This window comes from Miniopterus natalensis, chromosome 13, assembly GCF_054644295.1.
Source record: "Miniopterus natalensis isolate mMinNat1 chromosome 13, mMinNat1.hap1, whole genome shotgun sequence".
Lineage (NCBI taxonomy): Eukaryota > Metazoa > Chordata > Mammalia > Chiroptera > Miniopteridae > Miniopterus > Miniopterus natalensis.
In genome coordinates, this window is record NC_142093.1 from 22265595 (window position 1) to 22286853 (window position 21259).

The following is a 21259-nucleotide window of genomic DNA, read 5'->3' on the forward strand; positions in this document are numbered from 1 at the left end:
TTGCATTTCTATAAAATCTAGAGTTGATTTTTAGAGTAGTGAAGAAATATATCTGTATCAATAATTTCCAACTGTCACTTAAACACAAATCAGAAGAGGACCAGAGATCTATCCTGAAGCTGTTAGCTTAGCAACAGGATCTGCCTTTTCATTTCCAGATACATGGTTGTCTGTTTCACAATTCCCATCAGAACTTTTGAAGTAGTCAGGATAGCTGTTTATACTACCTGACAGCTCCTAGCACATTTTAGGTCAGGGAGTTGGGCTCTGCCACCTTTAAATACCCATTCTTATTAAGAGCCATAGCCAAAGCAGGGCTAAAGGCAACAGAGTTTGGCCCAATACTTGCCCTTGTAGTGAAACCTACTCTATACTCTTAACTTTTTTCTATGTCAAAAATCCAAATAGACTGAGCTTTACCTGAACCAAAATAACCCTGAAAACAAAAGAATTTTTAACTGCCTCAACAAAAGAGAAGTAGCTTTCAAAAGTCTTGTAAATAATTACTAAAAAATAATTACACCCAGGGAAACTGAGATTTTATATAATATTCATAAAGTACTCCAACTTGTTTTGGTTTTAGTTCTGTCCCAACAATACCTACTCTGTTTTTTAAGCTTGCATTCATTTCAATGTCGGCTAGCATTAACATTAGGGTTTGCAGCAAAATCTATCCATTTTAGCCAATTATCTTATACATTAATAGTCTATTGGTTTCAAGGGCATATACTACCCAATGGAGCTGAGGTGAGGATAGCTTAACTTGAAATTTTAAGAAGGTTGCATGTACAGTATCACTCCATTAGTAGAAAAAAGAAGGGCTCCTTCCCACCTCTCAGGTGGCCCACCACAAAACCATTTTAGTAATGAAAACATAGAAGAATGGAATAGGTAGGCTTCGTTATAGCAAAAATGGCATTGTAGAAGGATCCTAGACTGCTTTTAATCAAAATGGTGCCAATAATAAATGGCTAATTTCAAGTCTGGGGCAGGGAGAGTAAAAAGTAGGCTTAGGACATCTGCCAGGAAGCAAGGAAATGCTCAAAGATTAAAGGAGACTTGTCAAAAGGAGAAAAGGGCTAGTTTGAAGGGGTTCCTACTAGCCATACTGGAGACAATTTGAGCATCAAAAGGAATAATGACTGTAATTTATTATAATACACTGAAAAAATGCACAGTAACTTGAAAACAAGCAAAAAACCTCCCCACTAAACTAAAATAAAAAAATAAAAAGAGGGTACAACAAAACAGGAAACTCTTCTTTATGAAATAATACCAGCTAGTAAATGTAGAAAGAATAAGAGAATTAGAAAATCATTAGCAAGCCCCAGCGAAATAACTGACTAGGGTAAAGATCATTAGTGGTTGTTTAACTCATTAGGTGAAATTATGTTGGGTAACACAGTATTTGCACAGTACCAAAGTGTTGCCCTACTGATTACTTAGCATTTGCAAAGGGAATAATACTCCTTTAACAATGGAGAGAAGAAGCATTTATCTCCCTAACCAAAATGATGAAGCATCGATAGCATCATTAATAGTGGGACAATCTGACACTATTGGGTTTGCAAATATAAAGCATTTCAATTTAAGAAGGAAAAAGAGAAGAGTAAACCTAAAGGGAAGTAGAAGAGAGGAAATAAAATTAATTTGTTTCAATGAAATTGATGAAAGAGAGGATCAATAAAATATAAAATTGGTTCTTTGAAAAATGTACTAAAAAAGACATGTAGAGCAAAGCTGATTTAAAAAAGACATAAAGAATATTAGGAATGAAAAAGATGGAATAACTAGAGATATAACAGAGATTTAAAAAAAATCACAATAAAGTTCTTTGTGCCAATATATTTGAAAACACAGACAAAATGGATACTTTCAAAGGTAGCTTTCTTGAATCTTCAAGGAACAGATTATCTTTTCATATGTCAACTACTATTTAAGAAAAAATGTCTACTACTTAAAACTACTCAACGAATTTTATCAGGCTAATATAACCTTGAAACCAAAACTGGACAATGACAGTTAAAAATCAATCTTACTGTAAAATTTAAATTTAAAAATCTAAAATAAAATGATAAATCAATGTATTTTTAAAAAGCACAAAACAAAAACAATAGTAATAATAAAACCCTATGTGACCAAGAAGGATTTATCCTAAGAGTGATAAATGTAATAAAGAAATTCAACATCAGAAAAATGTATCAATGTAATCTAACACAAATAAAGGAGATAAAATCTTAGGGTCATTTCAATTAATGCAGGGGAAAAAAGAAAATAACACATTTTAAAAAATAATGAAACCTTACATTAGGAATAGAGAGGAACTTCCTTGACCTGATAAATGGTCTCCCAATTGTTTAACATACCTGTAATTACATACCTGTAACAAATCTTTAATTAACATACCCAAAGTATATTCATATTAGTACACATTTTTATTATATTTTATTGATTTTGAGAGAGAGAAAGAGAGAGAGAAACATCAATGTAAGAGAGGAAGTTGCCTCTTGCACACACTCCAACTGGGGATCAAACTCTCAACCTGGGCATTGCCCTGACCGGGAATGGAACCCGAAACCCCTTGGTGTATGGGACGATGCTGCAACCAACTGAGCCACACCGGCCAGGGCAGCACACATCTTATTTAGCATCTGTGAAACACTTTTTAAGAATCTTCATTACATTCATTTAAAATATCGAGTTATGCCCGGCCGGGCGTGGCTCAGCGGTTGAGCGTCGACCTAGGATCCAGGCGATCAGGGTTCGATTCCCGGTCAGGGGACATGGGCTGTGGGCTCATGCCCGGGTTGTGGGCTCGATCAATGACTCTCTCATCATTGGTGTTTCTATCTCTCTCTCTCCCTCTCCTTTCCTCTCTCTGAAATCAATAAAGATATATTTAAAATATATATATATATAAAATAAAATATCGAGTTATATTTGCTGTTTGCTTTTCAAAAGTGATTGTTAAATGAAAGAAAGTAATTGTTTCCTTTGCTCCATGCCTCCAAATCCTCTCCTCCCCCTTCTCTGGAGTCCAGTAAGATTTCTGCCCTTCTCATTCTACTGACTGCTCTTGTCAAAGTCCCTGATGACCACTGCAATGCAAAGTACAAACGTTAATTTTAGCTATTTATACTATTTGAACTATCAGCACCATGGCACAGCTAATGACTTCCTTCTCCTAACACTTTTCTTCACTTGGCTTCCAAGATACCTCGTTCTCATTGTTTGGCTCCTATTTCACTGGCCTTTCTTGTCTCTGTAGCTGGTCTCTACTCAGCTCTCTGGCTTCTTAACATTGGCAGGCCCTGGACTACTTTTTTATCTACAGTCTGCACTAATTCCCTTGGTGATCTCATTGAGCCTTGTGACCTTAAATGCTATTTATATCCAACTGACTACTCAATATTTCTACTTGGATATCTACTAGGCATGTCACATAGTGTCCAAAACTGAACTTCCAATCTCCCCATGTACCTCTCCCTACAAAATTTGTTCTTTAGGCGATCGTTCCTATCTTCATAAATGATAACTCTTGTCCTTCCAGCTGCTTAGACTTAAAAGCCTCAAGGTCGTCTTTGTATTTCTCTCTTGCACAACCAAGTGATCTGCAAATCCTGTCAATTCTACAGTCACGATATATCTAGAATCTGACCACTTCTTACACTTGCACTGGTACTACTCTGGTGGTACCAGTATAATTTCTCCTTTGGATTACTGCAAAAGGCTAATGTTCTCTCTGTTTCTGCCTTTGCCTTCTATAGTCTACTTTCAACAAAAAGAGCCTAAAGTCAGCTCACATCACTCCTTCCCTCAAAACCCTTCCAGTGGTTTCCCTATCTTGCTCCAGAGGAAAAGCAAAAATCCTTATAATGGCCTATAAGGTCCTAAAGGATCTTGTCTCCTTACTTGCTGACCTCATCTACTACTACACTCCTCCCAGGCCAATTGCTCTGAGGCACACTGGCCTCTTCCATGTACTTGAAGCTACTGCTCACATGTCACCTTCTTAGATAGGCCTTCCCGGACCAGTAGTAGGCATTTTTAAACAATTCTCCCTATCTCAACACGGCATATTCATTCCTTCCCTGTCTCATTTTATTTTCCATTGCACCCATCGCCTCTGACCTACTTTGTATTTTACTCATATATTTCTTTATTTTTCTCTCACCAATGCAATGGTAAGCTCCATGAAAGCAGGGATTTTTGTTTCCTTTGCTCAATGCTCTATACCCACCAGCTAGAACGGTGTATAGTAGGTGTTCAACAAATAACTGCTGAGTTGAATGAAACACAGACAGAACAAAACAAAAACTTAAAACCTATTTAACAAAAGACATTATAATCAAAGTAAAAGACATAGCACACATAAAAGGCAAAGGACACATAAAGAACTCTTACCAATCAGTCAGAAAAAGTAACTCAAGAGGAAAATTGGTCAAAGAACATGAATAAGCAATTCAAGAAGACAACACCAAGGGGTCAATAAACATAAGAAAAGATGCTCAATCTCATTCAGGGAAATGAGAATTAAACGACATACATTTATCCATCAAAAGGGCAAAAAGGAAATGGTCTATCTGATAATATCAAATGTTACTCAAGATATATAAAGATAGGATTTTCACATGTTCTTTCCTAGTGTAAGATAGTTCTATCAATTTAGAAATTAATTTGACAAGAAACATTAGGATATGAATACAATCAGGAATTCTGATTCTAGATAGAGACTACTATCTACAAAGACTAGCACATATGGATAAAGGGCACATATGGATGTAAGACTGTACTTTGCTGTTTTTTTTAAGTCTAGAAATTGGACAACCTACATGCTTGTCCAAAGAAAATGCATTAATTGTGGTATATCATACAATGGAATAATGCCTATCTACCTTAGAGAGACTACTACAGGAACTGCTAATCTATATTGTAGAAAAAGCCAATGGGCCAATGTTTAACCGAAGTACTTAGCCCTTTCTCTTTGGTTTTCTTATTGCATTTCATTAATTAAATTATCATGATCAAAGACTTTAGAAATTAATTTTTTATGCGGAGCAGAGTGGAATGATGTGGCAGACAAGTGTGGTCTCCGGTTTGATATTGGTCTTTGATACTGCTAGCTGGTGCATGAGTAATGGAGTAAGCTCATCTTGCCATCTTGCTAATGTAAAATGGAAAGCTAAGGTACTTGCCAATAAGAACTTCAGAAAGAATGAATTCAATTAGGTTTAGGTCAGCAACACTTGATCACCAACCACCAAGCAACTCTAGTTCCTAAATGCAGGTCCACGGTCAGTGGCAGGCTGGGAATTTCAAAATTGCCCAAGGAACTTTAAAAAAGGCCCAGAAGCCAACAACAGCAACAAACAGACCCCTAGTCCACAGGCACAGCGATTCTGATCCAGCAGATGGGGCGATCCAGGAATGTGATTTCTGAAAAGCCCTCAGGATTTCTGATACACAGCCAGGCTGCAGAAGTTGGTACTAAAGAGTCCAGACATAAAGGCGATAGTTTGTTTCTAAGGCAATAAGGTAAGAGGTACAGAATCATGAGATTAGCACTTGGAGGTTTCTAGAGAACACCAGTTGAACCTCTTCCCTTTCCCGGTAGTCAGGAAGATTAGTTCCGGGCACACCAGTCATGGCTAGATCTCTTCTGGCATTTCTATTATATATGTTGTCCTCTCTTGCTCTATAGTTACCTTATATAAATAGGTTTGTACTTTAAGAAAATGTTTTGTCTACAGGACTTAATTACTTTTTGTACTTTGTTGTACCCATAAGAGTGGGCAAAGATGGAAGTGAGTGAATGCTTGCTGAAAGGAAATGTACATTCTTATCTATACAGGTCTCTTCACAGCTTCCCCAGGTCCCAGTGACTCACAAAGGACAGAGATCACAACTTTTAATCTTATCATTTCTCACAGAAGGAATGGCTGATATATGACATATGAAAGCAGGACTACTTTATTAGGCAAAGGAATCACTAAAAGAGCCCCTTAACTTGGAGTCACGGAGTCAGGATAAAGTTTCTAGGTGATAGGTATCTATGAAAGAGAATTGAAAAGTTGCTTCAGGGACAAATGGAGGGGTTAAAAAAAGTCAACCTCCTGCACAGGGTGTGATCTAATGTCACAGCTGTCACTCGGATGGTAATTCCTGCCTACTATTTATAAATGAAGACTTAAGATAAAAGCACAAGATGACAAAATGTTCTAAACAACACATGTAAAATAAAATGATCTAAAGGTCTAAAATTGCCAAAAAGGTAAAATTTAAGTTTATTTTTCTAAAGTATGATAAAGTTGTACATGTGTACACACACAGAGTGAAAATGAAAGAAAAGGTATAAAGAATTCCTGCATGAGGGAGCACCCTTCTAGTTGCTAGATTGGGATACTGCCCCTTTCATGAATTACCTAATAAAGCCAATTAGATCTTCAAAAAAAAAATTTCTAGAAAGAAAGTGCTAAAGATGCTATTAAAAGAAAAATAATATGAAAGACTAAAATGTAAGGAGTAAAAGTCTAGCAACTGATAATAAGTTTAAAAGCAAAAAATAAACAAAATCACATACACAAAACCCACAACAAATAAGTATGAGCTAGAGAAGAGTAAGAATTAAATAAAAAAACAGATAAAATGAGTAAAATATTAAAAAATCATTTTTAAAATTAGAAGCTGCTCAAGTGTCCACCAACAGATGAATGAATAAACAAAATGTGGTATGTACACATAATGGAATATTATTCAGCCATAAAAAGAAATGAAGTTCTGATGTATGCTACAACATGGATGGACCTTGAAAACATTATGCTAAGTAAAATAAACCAAACAAAAAAAGGTAAATATTATGATTCCACTTATACGCATCACCTAGAATGGGCAAACTCATAAAGACCAAGTAGATTAAAGGTTACCAGGAACTCAAAAAAAGTAGGATATTGCTTAATGGTTATATGTTTTTGGGTGATGGCAGGGTTTTGGAAACAGTGGTGATGGCTGTACAACATTGTGAATGTAATTAATGCCATTAAATTACACTTAAAAATGGTTTAAATAGCACATTTTATATTATACATATTTTACCAAAATAAAAAATGAGGAAATAAAAACAGAATAAGAAAAATCAGTATGCAACGATTAAAACTAGAAATTAAAATAATAAAATATACTAAATATTGGAAGAGTATCACCCCTAAATGTAATTTAAGGAACCTAAGGACCTTAAACAACCTAAGGAACAAGTATAGGGTAGGGGAGGTATGCCAAAGAGGCAGCAGCATAAATAAATAACTTAATCTCAAACAAGTAGGATGAACATATGATCTACCATCCTAACCAGGACACTTTAGAGAGGAAAGGGGACACTATTAATAATTACGCAGGGACAACAGGTGTAGATCGGGACCATCCCAGGCAAACTGGGATGTGTGGTTAGTCTACACATAAAGGCAATTGGGTTCTCAAGGATGACATCATGAGTACAACTTGGGGGTCTGGCCAAAGTACAAAGGTCTGAAAGCATCTTCCTAAAGGACCCAAGTGGTAAAAATTGCAAATCCTTTTTTTGTTTTTTTACACAGAAGCAACACAAAAGTACATGGCCTTTACTGAAGTTTACTAATTTGATATTCATAAAACAATTACTATAATATTAGATTTTATTAAGAGCTATTATGATATTCTAGGAATTTTAAGAAAACGGAATTATGCTTTGAAATGCACAGGTGCCCGCACACTAAGGAATTTCTAAGGTGAATCATTACATAAATCTATATTTTTATTAGAACTCTATAAATATATGTATATAGTCTTTTATACTTAATTTGACTATAGACAATTGAGCCAGAACATTTAAAAAATCAAACTAGAATTATTTTTAAGCTAAAATTAATCTTAATGACCTACAAATAGGTAAACTTAAACAGTCCATACCTTACATGAGAAGTTCCGACTTGGGATGTTTCTTGCTAACTCTGATATCTTGGGTTTATTTTGCAGGCACTTGTTTACGTGATATTTTTTCAACTTTATTCTACTGTAATAACGATCAGCGAAGTTACAGTGATTCAAATGCCGTTTCTGCATGCATTTCCCAAGGTGAGGAACACTATATTTCAAGGCCTGGAGAAATAATTTGCTCTTCGGCTGCATGATATCAAAGTCTCTGGCTTACACTCCCTTTGGGGCTGCCAGCACAAGTGATTTCATAGGTATGATTATACAGTAGTGGGTTCTCAGAGGATCTAAGATCCACAGGTCTTATCATTCCCCTTCAGGGCCATGCACCCCCTCAGGTAATGAATAACTGCAGACAGCTGAGAAATGCGTTAACAATATCTGAAAACTTGTATAAGTTAAAGTTTCATTCAAATCATACTTCTTGGCAGATGTGACAAAAATGTTTCATTTGTAAAGTCAATCCTATCAGGTTCAAACTATGCAGCATTGATTCTGGTACACATAGGGGCAAACTAAAAAACAAAAACAAAAAAACAGAAAACAAAATAAAAAACAAAATAAAAATTTGCAAATAAGTACACAGAGTTAATGGGGGCATCTCAGGGATTCTGAGGTTTTAAAAGGCAAAACGGCTTTGATCTTACATAACTGAGAACACAGGGTATGTATGTATATGGAGGATAAGCTGGAAAAGCCCAATTATTTAATAAAGGTGGAGGAAGGGGGACTATATATGTTGAATGTTTGCTACGTGCCAGGTGCTTTTACATACTCTGTCTAATTTAAACTCCATAAGGACCTGATAGAGTAGCTATTATGATGTTCATTTTACAGGTGAGCAAACTGTGGCTCTGGGAAGTTTAAGCAACTGTCCCAGGTGACTGGGACAGTAAGTGGTACAACAAAAAGTCCAAAATGGTTTGGCTCCAAATCTTGGACGTAACAACAATTGGACTTATTTAGCTATTTAACAGACAAAAATTGCTTCAGGATGCACAAACAAAATGTTGAGGCCATCTCTGGTTTCTGTCGGGAAGCTGGTTCTTACTGACTTATCAAAGGTAATTAAAACTAGTAAGTAGTTAAGAGTCAGACCTGGGTTCAGGTCTTCACTCTTTAACTTTCTACCTGTGCCTCAGTTTCCTCATCTGCAAAACGGAGATAACGCACCATTTTCGCTATGGAGTTGTTGTAAGAATAAAACGAAACAATTTACGTTAAGATCTTAATACGGTGCCTGGCACGTAGTAACCGCTCAATAAGTCGTGACTATTATTAGGGTAGGAAACACCTAGACCTGGTGCACTGTTGGATGCTGTCAGCGCCGAATCCACAGAAGCCCGCGGCATCCAAGGCACAAAGCTGCGCCAGGTCTGCACAGCGCCCCCGCCCCCTGCCATCTCCGTGTCGCAGCAAAATAATGGGCGAGTGAGAACGGGGGGCAGTGGCCGACACCAGCAAAATCAAGGGAAGTAAACAAATAACCTACGTCGCTGTATCCACGCGGGCAGCCCTCGTCCATCCCCCCTTCCTCCGCCGGGAGAGGCGGCGCCGGGAAGGCTAGGGTGGGGGTGGGGTGGGTGATGGGTGGGTGTTCCCCGGAGACACCATTCGCCCCAGGCACGAGGTGATGTGAGCGCGAGAAGCCGTGGACCATGTGCCACGCGGTGAAGGGACATCGGTCAGAGAGCGAGGACCACGGGATTAAGGGGTGGCTGGGAGGGGGGGATAAAGGGAAAAAGGGAAGAGCCCCCAGCACCCGTACGTACGCGAATCGCGAGGCAGTCCGGCTCTGCACCCCGAAACCAGCGGAGGCCGGCCGAAGAACCGAGGCGCTCGGGGAGGAGCGCGGTGTGGCCGCGGTCGCGTCCGGCCGAAGTCTGCGTCCGCAGCCCGCAGAGCCGCAACCTCCCCGCGCCGCCCAGCGCCGCGGTGCAGCACGCAGGTTACGTCAGCCAGCCTAGCGCGTGCACGAAGCCGACTTCGCCATCTTTACTGTGGTCACGAGTGGACTTTCTTTCACCGCCTGGGTTCTTTAACCAGCAAAAACATAAGCCTTCTGGTTCTTCGCTAGTATCCCGAACTCTCGATGAGGGGGGAGAAGAAAACAAAGAGGGGCGGCGTCCCACTAGCTCTGCCGCGGCTCCCCCATCCTCCCGTCTCCCTCACTCAAGGTGGCCGCCATCAAAATGGTGCAATGACGCGAGCGGCGCGGGCTCGGTTGTCAAGGAGACGGGAAAACCGGAAATGCGGCTTGGGGGGGGTGTCTCCGGCCGCGGGAGGGGGGTTGGCGTCACAGTTCCTGACAGGGAAAAGTAGGCAGGTCCTGGCAGGGGAGAGCGGCGGTGGCGCCGCGCGCGTGCAGGTGGCCCGGGGATGGAGTCTGGAGCGGCCGGCGCCCGGGCCAGCGAGGCCGCGCGCGCCTCGGGCGGGGGCCCGGCGGAGGGCAGCGCGGCCCCGGGAGCCGCCCGGTGGAAGCTCCTGCGGCAGGTGAGGCAGAGCCGTCCGCCTCGCCGTCACCTCCGGCCGCTCCCGGCTCTTGCGCGGGGCGGGGACCCGCGGCTGCTCGTCCCACGGTCCCGTCGGCAGCCGCCTGGGACGTGCCCACTGGCTCCCCTGAACGCCCGCCCGAAGGGGGCCAGGCGGGTTGTGCGGGGCCGGGGCGGCCGACGCCCGAGCCCCTGGGAACGGAGAGCGCAGCAGGGAACCGCGCTTGGACGTTTGTGCGCGTCGGGGACGCCGCTCCCTCGCCCGCGCCGCTCTGCTCCCGCGGCCGCTCCAGTCCCTGCCCCGCGCCTCCGCCTTAACCCCCGCCCGAGCCGGCGCCGCGTCGGGTCCCGGCGCGGAGGCCGCGTGGCCGCGTGCTGGGCGTGGCCGCCGTGAGGGCCGAGGGCCGGGGGAGTCGCCGCTGCCCCGCCCCCCGCCCCGAGCCTGGAAGTGCCCGCGTCTCGGGGTGGGAAGGGGCCGGCCCCGGCGGGAGAGCTGGGTCACGGCGGTCAGCCTCTCCTCGCCGGAGCCGCTTCCCCGGCGCGGCCTCAGCCCCGGGAAGGCCCGACGGGCGTCCGCTCTGACGTCACTGGCTCTCCCCCACCCGCTCGGAGTGACGTCCGCTGACGGTTCCGGACGCCGCTGCTGCGCCTCCCGAAGCCGGGCTCCGGGGGCTCCACATCCCCCCTGCTGTCTGGGGGCGCTGCGCCTCGCGGGGCGTCCACATCCTCCCTGCTGTCTGGGGGCGCTGCGCCTCGCGGGGTGTCCACGTCCCCCTGCTGTCCCGGGGCAATGCGCCTCGCGGGGTGTCCACGTCCCCCTGCTGTCCCGGGGCGCTGCGCCTCGCGGGGTGTCCACATCCCCCCTGCTGTCTGGGGGCGCTGCGCCTCGCGGGGTGTCCACGTCCCCCTGCTGTCCCGGGGCAATGCGCCTCGCGGGGTGTCCACGTGCCCCTGCTGTCCCGGGGCGCTGCGCCTCGCGGGGCGTCCACGTGCCCCTGCTGTCTCGGGGCGCTGCGCCTCGCGGGGCGTCCACGGCCCCCTGCTGTCCCGGGGCGCTGCGCCTCGCGGGGCTTCCACGGTCCCCTGTTTGGGGCGCTGCGCCTCGCGGGGCTTCCACGTGCCCCTGTTTGTCTGGGGCGCTGCGCCTCGCGGGGCGTCCACGGTCCCCTGTTTGGGGCGCTGCGCCTCGCGGGGCGTCCACGTGCCCCTGTTTGGGGCGCTGCGCCTCGCGGGGCGTCCACGGCCCCGTTTGTCTGGGGCGCTGCGCCTCGCGGGGCGTCCCGCCGGCAGCCGGGCTCCGGGCGCTCCGCGGCCGTCGCGTCTGGGGGTCCCCGCGCCCGCCCCCTGGACACTGGGCCCTGGGTGTTGGGGCGCTCCTTCGTTGGCAGAGTGGCCTTTCACGCGGCCTTCGGGTTGCTGCGGTGCCGTGGCTCAAAGCGCGCGTCTCTGTGGGCGGTGGAAAGCCGCCCGGAGTTGGTTTTGCCGCTGCTGCAGAGGTGCCGGAGGAGGAGGTGAGATGGCCTCGTGCGTCGGCACCGGCGGCGCGTTCTAACCGAGCAGACACCGGTCGCAGTCGCGTTACCGAGGCAGTAACTGCGGGCCTGCATTGGTCACATCTGACTGAGGACGTCGGCGAGTCACCAGCGAAGGCCCTGGCGACCGGCCGGGTTCGCTCTGAGTGGCCGCCGCGTGGCGCCCGGAACCGCGTGGCCTCGGGCCCCGCCCGCCGCGGAGCCGCTCCCGGCCCGGCCCTGCGCCCTCCGCCCTCCGCCCTCCGCCCGGCCCCTCCGCGAGGCCGCCCAGCGCCCCGGGCGAGTGGGCGCCGCCGCTCTTCCCGTCAGCCCCACGGCACTCTATGATCGTTGGTCAGAGCCCGCCTTTGTCGCAGCAACGGGAGTTCTCTCTGGGGACAGGTGTTCTATGAATGTGCGCCCTCGCCCCTGGCACAGGCCTGCCACCCGTGTGTTGGCAGGCGGCGCCGGTCGTGGGCAGCCTTAGCGAGAGGCCGGTCGGTGGGCGGCCGTGGCTCCGTCCTCAGCGCGCTGTCAGCCACTGCTGCGTGACGGCCGCCACCGCGTCGCAGGGGCCAGGACGCCGGCCTGCGCGCCCCGGAGGTGCCTCCCGGAGCCCGTGGCCCCTGGGCGGCTCGGCTGCGCTCTTGGCCCACGTGGCTCTAACCTGGCCCAGCCGGCTGGCTGCTTTCAGGCGGCGGCGGCAGGATGCGAGCAAAGCCGACCACTGGAGCACTAAGCCCCTGGCTGACATCCTCTGGGCCAAAGTAAGATACTCGGCTAAGCCAAGGTCAAGGGGCAGAGAAGTAGACTCTTTCCTTAGGGGGGCAGGGAGGAAGGTTCAGATTTGACGGGGTTTGTTTTGTTTGGTCAAGGTGATGGTGTTGTGTACTTTCATCAGTAATCACAGTGATGTCTGTTTTTTTCTCTTTTCGGTGATGATTACCTAGGTTCATGAATTCATGACAGGGTTGAAAATGGTGATACTCTAATTCTGTCATTCCTCTCTCACTTATCACTTGGAAAAACTACTGTACAGAGAAACTTAACCCTGGCTGGTGTGGCTTAGTTGGTTGAGCATCCTCCCTTGCACCGAGCGCTCGCCAGTTCGATTCCCAGTCTGGGCACGTGCCCGGGTTTCAGGCTCAATCCCCACTTGGGGGCGTGTAGGACGCAACCAATAGATGTTTCTCTCTCTCATTGATGTTTCTCTCCCTCTCCCTTCCTCTCGCTCTAAAAATCAATATAAACTTATTAAAAGGAGAAAGAGAAAAGTCCCCTGATCTTCTATTTGGACTCTTAGTTACACTTCATATAGGAAAGACAGAGAAGTACTTGATTCTATTTACTGATTTTCAAACGAATAAGTTGGTTCTCTAGCATCCTTCCATAATCATCAATGAGGCATTGTGAAAAATACCGTTATGAACTAATGTGTTTCAATTCTATTACATCTATTATTTTTGTTAATGCTCACCCTATTCCATCTTTGGCCAATGGACCCTACTAAAATTGGCTCCTGATTACTTTTAATATAACCCTTAATTTTGTATAGCTTTATTGTTTTCTTGTGTAGGATGTTTCAGGCTCATCTTATACGTGTAGTTCCTGCCATTTTATAACTGGACACAGTGGGTTTGCCGCTTGGGGTGTTCTATTCAAGAATGAGATGTGGTTGTTGTTAAGTAGTTTTATTTGCTTGCAGATAAAAGATTCACATTAAAAACTCTGTCTCCCTGAAGGGAGGTTTAGCTATTGCGTATATACAGCATCTGGTTAATCACATGTTGGTTTCTTCTTTGCAATTGGCTAAACTTATCCTTGGGTTCTGGTCCAGCTCATCTGGGTACAGCTGAGTCTGCAAAAATACTGTTTTACATTTTAACATTTAGCAACAATAGCATTTAGTAAAAACTGTCCAGGCCTTATCTAACAATTTCTCCAAGGGGCCTTCTTACTTTGTTTTAATTGAAAATAGTGTTTGGAGACAGAAACATGTGCTCATTGCTACAAGTTGGTCATTGTTTCTAAACTTTTTCAGTGGTCAGGTGTAGGAAAGGTGTGTATAGTTTTAAAAAATGAAATACATCATTAGTTCTTATTATACTTTATTCAGATTCAGAGCTATAGGGTTTTTACTTAACCTCAATATTACAGTCGTATCTCCCCTCTCCCATACTTAAAAACCCAGTTTTCAATGATACCAGCAAAATTACTCATTTGATTTATCTTAAAACACACACAGACACACACACACATGCACACACACAGAGGCTCAGAATAAGATATCTGCCACTGCTTACATTATAAGCTTTGAAATTCAGTCTTTACTCCTAACTCTACAAACTGTTAAAGGTGTTGCTATCTTCTCAGTTCTTTCTTTTGGAATTGACAAACCTCCCCCCCTCACCATGGCTGCAAAAGCCAGGCTTACCTCTCTAGATTTATCTCCTTTTAAAGATATTAGACTGGCAAATCTTCACCATCTTCTTTGCTCTCTGATGCCGTCAAGTAATGTTTTACAATATTTTGTCGGTCTTTTGCAGGTGTCTTCAGTAAAAGGTTGCTCTGAATTATCTAATCATCCATTATTGGAAGTGAAAGTCCCCTTACCACTTAAACTTTGAACACTTAACTTATGTTTATATGATATGACCACAATATTTGGTTTTATTTCAAAGGTTCTAAAGCAGAAACACCTGGATGATTGTCTACGACATGTATCTGTAAGAAGATTTGAATCATTTAATCTGTTTTCAGTAATGGAAGTCAAAAAAGGGGAAACTGAAGAGGAATTTGGTGCATGGGTCCGGTATACAAGTGTCTTCTATCCTGAATACAGTATTTCCTTAAGGTAAACATCACCCTAGTTAAGATTTTGTTTCAAAAAGCATGTTTCACCTGGCTGGAGTGGCTCATTTGGTTGAGTGTCATCCTGTGCACCAAAAAGGTTGCACATGCCTGGGCTGTGGTTTTAATCCCCAGTCAGGGAGTGTATGGAAGCCAACTCAGTGTTTCTTCCTTTCTGTCTCTCCGTTCCTCCCTCTCCCCTCCCCGCTCCCTTCCTTTCTCTAAGAATGTCCTCCGGTGGGCGAGGGTTAAAAAAATAATACAGCTATAAAAAGCATTTTTCTCTTATAAAAGAGAAACAATAATGACCTCATTGTTCATTCTATTGGCTTGCAACCAATCTTCATCAGAAGTTAGGTTTTGCAACTTTGTGTTAGGAATTCCTGCTGCTTTAACTTGTTCTTGCTGGATTCTCAGAACTAAAGAAAAAAATCCTCAAAAATGTAGTGGCACTTGAGGATAAACTGTGATGCAAATCAAAGGTTCGTGTAACCATTCTCTCATGGCATTTGATTATAACAAAAAGCCAAGTTCTTTGTGAGGCAAGGAAGGCTGAAAGTGAACACTGAATTTTTCTAAACTACTCTTCAAGTAGTAGTTATCTAAAAAAATCAAGCTTTGGTATTTATCCCATTTATGTTTTGTCACTTTCAGAATAGAATCTTAAGAATAGGAGGAGAAAATTCAGCTGAAAACACTGATATTGTGAGAAGCATGCAGACTGTTCTGGCTTTAAAAATCATTAGAAAAGGGATAAGAGAGTTGCAAACTGAAGTAACAAGATGCCATTTTTACTGAATTACCTTTCTCTCACAGTTATAGTCTAGCATGTTGCAGTATTACTTTAGGCATTTGATATTATAAAATCTACCCTCTTTGACAAGATTTCACATTTTGAAAGGGAGGGAGGAGCCCATTTACAGTAACTGCAAGAAGAGCAAAAAACATTTTAAGTGGAAATGTGACTAAATAAGATTTAGGTAAGGCTAGGAATAATTTTAAGAAAAAAGTTCTCCCAAAAGATGTCTATTTATATATGTCTTGAACTACTTTAGTTTAAAATATCTAAGCTTTAAAAGATACCATAATAGCGAAAATTTGGGATTTGGATAAAAATTGACTAGGGTAAGCAGGGAGGAACAGTTAGGATACAGTTTCATAATACTGCTTTACTGAAGACTTCAAATGGAAGATAAAACTTTTGGGTTCGTTAGGTTGCCTGCACATCCGTTATGAGGTTCTAATTAGAATACCTCAACTGTCTCGCGTTCTAACGGATAATTTGTTTAGTCCTTGGTTAGGAAAGAAAGAAAAATGCATTAAATGCTTAGTGTGAGCCAGGTACAGAGCTAGGTGCTTTGATGTATTCTAAGTAGAAATGAAGATAAACAGCTGGAAGATAGTATATAAAAGGAAATTAAAGAGAAGGAAAAACAGAGAGATCCAGTAGGGGTCTTCAGGTACAAAGTCCTAAAACATACCTTCTACATCCACCGGTGACAAGAGGCTCTAAGTGTAAACTGCGCCAAGAATAATTTCCGGACGTCACCAAGGCCCCAGAAAGCATTACTGGAGAGCATTGCTGTGAAATCTCTTGTTCTTGAGAACTTTCAAAATAAGGCGTGGTTCTCCACCTGGTGGATAGAGATGACCTGGTTGTAGCAGGAAGGCAGGCTAGAATATAAACTGAGACTCCTCTCCAACAGGTTGTTTGTGATATATCCATTTTTGAAAGAATAAATACAGGTATGTCTATACAAATATGACATTTAATCCTACTTTATGGAGAGAAGATAGGTGACTGAGCTAAAAATTTGCCTAAATAGCTTAAACATACACAATTTTAGAGCTGACTGTGATCTTAGAATAACATTTTAAAAATCATAACAACATTAATAATGGCTTACTATTGAGTGCCTACTATATGACAAGCACTGTTGTGAGTGGTTTACACGTATTATTTAATCCACATAACACCTTATGAGGTAAATACTGTTAATTATCCTCATTTTACAGATGAGGAAAGTGAGGCCCAGAGAGATTAAATAACTCGATTGAGGTCACAGAGCCAGTAATTGATTGTGCCTCTATTCAAACCCTGGTGGTCTGGTTCCACAGCCTGTACTTTTAAACACTTTTATTCTGAAATAATTACAGACTCTCAGAAAGGTGCAAAAATAGTACAAGGAGTTCCATGTACCCTTCACCCAGCTTAACTTCTATCAGTCATGCATCCATTTATTCATTTTATAGATAAAGGGATTGAGGCCTAGTAAAAGCAGTTTCCTCATTGATGATTCTGAGCATTCCATTTCTTACTCCATAATTCTTTTACTATATAGGGAATTGCAAAAATTACTGAAATTGCTTAGGTAGGGGAGGATGTCTGCCTAGAATAGTTTGTTCCATTCCATTGCCAGTTTTGTTCATGTTGGTTTCTTAGTTACTGCTTTTCCTTGTTTTCTGTCACCTGTCCAACATGGATCTCATTCTTGTTCCCTTTGATGTTTCATATCAAGTTTTCTCAACATATTTTCATGACATTTCTTTAGCTATCTTTATCTATTGTCTCCAGTATTATTTGAGTTGTATTATTTAAAATCGTGAGCAGTATTTTTTAGAGAATTTTTATGAGTTTCTTTGAGCCAAAACTGACAACAGTTGCGGGGAAGCAAGATCTAAAATGCTCCCAAAGCATAAAAAGTTTTAAAAAAATTACTTGTGCTAGCCAGAAGTAGTGGTTTAGAAAGTAGCTTTGAAATGGAGTACCATCATCTTCCTCTATATTAAGTTTGTTAAATCAGCACTATGGAATGATTAAAAAAAAGTGATGAATAGTTTTAAATAAATTCAAATCAATAAATATATATTAGCACCTTCTGTGGAGGTAAACAAAAATAAGTATAAGATATACTATCCTCAAGGAGCTTAAATATGTGAAAAGTTAAATAATAAAAAATAATTAAATAAGAAGGAAAGTCAACCACCTATTCTAAGAACTCTCACCAGGCAGTACATAACTATTTACCAAACGAGTGGAAACCTTCACACAAATTAGGAGTTTAGAGGTAGGAGTGATTTTTGGAAGGCCTTGAGGAGCAGCAGTTTAAACTGGATCTGGAAGTATTTGAATATACTGGGAAAAAGGGAGAAATAATTCCTGATGAGGGCAAAGACACTAGGAAATATACAGGGGTGAGAAAGTGCAAGGCAGAATCAGCAGAGGCTACTGAGAAAGCCATCACAGCCCCTACGGAGGAGTGGTGATCGATACATGTTATAAGGTGCATCTGCTTCTGGGTTCTGATAAAGAGCTGAGCATTTGGGATGTCTTGTTCCTCATGGACCATAAATATAAACCCCATTTTCACTTTCTTAGTTCTTGTCACCTAAGATCACCTACTATAGTTCAACAGACATGATGTATGTATGGTGTTTAATACTTATCAATACTTTTTATTAGTCTTGCCCTTGTTAAAATATCCCTACATATTGATTTCTGTTCTAAGTTTTTTTATGTGTTTGTAAAGTTTTATTAGACTTGAAATCAGTACTCCAAAGAGGGTAAATATTTAGATATTTGTGAATTCAAAGTACATAGTTGTATCTGTTTTATATTATTCAAAGGTATATAAGCAGTGGTCCATATTAAAACCTTGACCATTATTTTCTGTCAGCTTTACATGATGATACTTAAACTGAAGGAATAAAGAATTTTCCGTGGTAACTTTTCATCAGAAGCATAAATCTGGACAATGTAAATGTTGTTATGAAACCCCCAAGATCTGTTGTCTTTTTTGTATATATGAGGATGGTTGACTCTTTGTTCCAGGGTATTTAGAATTAGGAAATTACATTCTGGGGCATGACTTGTACTTTACTCATTAGCAAAATTTTCTTGTCTTTCTGGTGCTTTATTTCTTAGGAATTTATAGAAGAGGCTCTTGCTGTTAGATAGATGGATGTATAGGAAACTAATATGTACTGGGAGATGTTTATACTAAAAATCTTCCATTAAAATTTTTTTATAAGCTGGAATCTGTTATTGTATAGAATTTACTGTATAGATATTAGAAATTGTTCCCCACCCACATATGTCAACTTATTTTTAGTGCAGTAGGAATTTACATATTCTGGAAGCTTTAAAATACTTCCATCATATTTGGAACCATAGAATTGCCTGAATTATTCATTTATAAATGTATACATGTCTTGGGTATAGAAAAAGCTGAGAGGCTTAACTATCCTCCTTTTTTTGAATAAGACTACTGTTGCTATGGTAACTGCTGAATTACCTCTTGACTTTTGGCTTGTCCTGGGAGCTTAGAATGGCAAGAAGTCAAGAATGACTTTGTCTTTGTGGTGCATCTTTCTAGTAAAACAAATATACGCAGTGAGATCATATATTGCTTCTCTCGGGAAAGGAAAAACAAAAAACAAATCTTCACCCCACTGAATTTAGTAAATATCCTGTGAGTGCTCGGTATAACAACTAGTGATGGAAATGGTATGCTTATGATATTAGATGTATGGCAGATTATCCTTATATGTGTGAATATCATAGGTGCCCATGTAAAGCTTGGCAAGGCTGGCATCTGAGGCAAATATGAACACTGAATTTATATTTTAAAAGTATAGTTTTAATATTAGTAGTGTGAATCCTGAGAAAGAAGATACCTACTAAAAAGGGTGCCTGTGGCTAACTGGGTTCAAATTAAGAAACAAAACAAACGTACAAAAACATAGCCTAGCAGCCATTTCTGTACAGGTGCCTCTCACCCAAACTGAACTTCAGGGAGAAGCCTGCACTGAACCACCTGCTTCTCCCCTGAGCTGCCTGCCAGTACTGTGTTTCTGCCATCTGAGCAGCCCTTACAAAGGAATTCCTTGAATCCTAGTTCAACCAATAGGACTAAGGCTTTCCCCATCCAACCAGAGCTGCACAGCTGTATTCCCCCCCCATCAGTTTCTTCACTGACCAATCAGAACAGTGCCTTTTGGTCCAATCAGACTCTGAGGATTTGGAGCCCTCATTTGCATGAGGATGGGCCAATCAGGGACCAGGGGCAGGGACTTCTATCTATATAAATCAGCTCCCCTGGGGCTGTGGGAACGGCTTTCCCTGGCTGAGCTGAAACGCTGAGGTTGTCTTACCAGACCTCACTAGGGAGGCCAGAGTAGGCTGGCACAGAGTGGGGCAGGGCAGGGCAAAGCAGACCAGCTGCAAGCAGAGCTGCCTGGCTGCAGGCTGCCTCACAGCTGAGCTGTTTTAATAGCAGTGCTGTGTCACTATTGAGTAGTTGCACAGTCATGCTGTTTTCACAGCAGTGCTGTATTCACAGCCATGCTGTATCACAATTAAGCTGTTTTGCAATGAATAAAGTTTCCTTCTTCACCGTACCCCAAATTGGGGATACCCCAATTCCTGTTGCCCTTGAATTGGTGCCAGCGGCCATCGGTTGACAGCAATATTAACAGCAGAGGTGAATATTAAAGCAGCTTTTGTTCTCTTGCATTTTGTGTGTGTGTGTTTTAGAAGGAACATAATAGAATCTTCAAAATATGTTCCAGTGTATGTAGAAAATTAAATGACTAATTCTTTGAAATCATATTTTAATGGAACGTAATCATAGCAATGGTCTAATTATAACTTTACTCGTTTTTTAAAATTATTTTTATTTATCTTTATTATTGAAAATACTACAGATGCTGCCATCACAGTTGTTTATGTAGTTTGCTTACATATACATATGTTCAGAGTTTCAATAAATTGAAATGTTCTCTTGACATTTTTTCAAAATTTTATATATTATATGTAGAAATCATTTATTAGTTTCCTATAACTAGCAGGTATAAGGCTTTAAAAAAATATCTTTAGCGATTATTTTTAATAGTACTCCAAAGTACATTGCATCCAGAATCAAGCTTTTCAAACCTTTTCCTTCTGAAAACCCCTCCTCTTTGTTCTTATGGAGCCTTTTAGGGCCCATTCCACTTTCTGGCTTACTTTTTCTGTGTTTTGTCCCCCCCCCTTTTCTTTTTAATTAAGCAAGATAAAATTCACCATTTTAACCATTATAAAGTGCACAATTCAGTGGTTTTTAGTATATTCATAATGTTGTGCAACCATCACCACTTTTCACCACTCCAAAAAAAACCTTTCATACCCATTAGTATTAACTTCCCATTTCCTCCTATCTCCGGTCCCTGGCAACTGCTAATCTACATTCTGTCTGTGTGGACACTTCTTATGAATAGAATCATATAGTATAGTAGATGACTCAGTGAACAAAAGAGTAGTTCTTAAGTTTGGAGCAAATGAAAGTGAACTTGAAATAATCAAAGTAAATCTTTACCACGCTGTGTGTGTGGCCATTTTCCTATAATTAGCACTAATTGACATTATTCTTTCATGAGATACCATTTTTTAGGGTTTTTTAG

The 21259-nt window shown here is 42.4% G+C and overlaps 2 protein-coding genes across 5 annotated transcripts in view; one reads left to right on the top strand and one right to left on the bottom strand.

Moving 5' to 3' along the window:
• Positions 1 to 9871, bottom strand: part of PREPL (prolyl endopeptidase like) — a 31768-nt gene extending 21897 nt beyond the window's left edge. Inside the window, exons 1-2 of one of the 4 annotated variants that reach the window (XM_016204097.2) lie at positions 9738 to 9867; positions 7942 to 8480 (exon numbers count right to left, since the gene is read on the bottom strand). In XM_016204097.2, the coding sequence (XP_016059583.2) occupies positions 7942 to 8160 (219 nt within the window). In that variant the 5' untranslated portion in view covers positions 8161 to 8480; positions 9738 to 9867. Of the gene's footprint in view, positions 1 to 7941; positions 8481 to 9737 lie in introns of all 4 variants that reach the window. The other 3 variants (XM_016204096.2, XM_016204099.2, XM_016204098.2) reach the window with 3 other exon arrangements.
• A 473-nt stretch (positions 9872 to 10344) lies between these two features.
• Positions 10345 to 21259, top strand: part of CAMKMT (calmodulin-lysine N-methyltransferase) — a 246076-nt gene continuing 235161 nt past the window's right edge. The window contains exons 1-2 of the mRNA XM_087823527.1: positions 10345 to 10458; positions 14650 to 14822. Of these exons, the coding sequence (XP_087679653.1) occupies positions 10345 to 10458; positions 14650 to 14822 (287 nt within the window). The remainder of the gene's footprint in view (positions 10459 to 14649; positions 14823 to 21259) is intronic.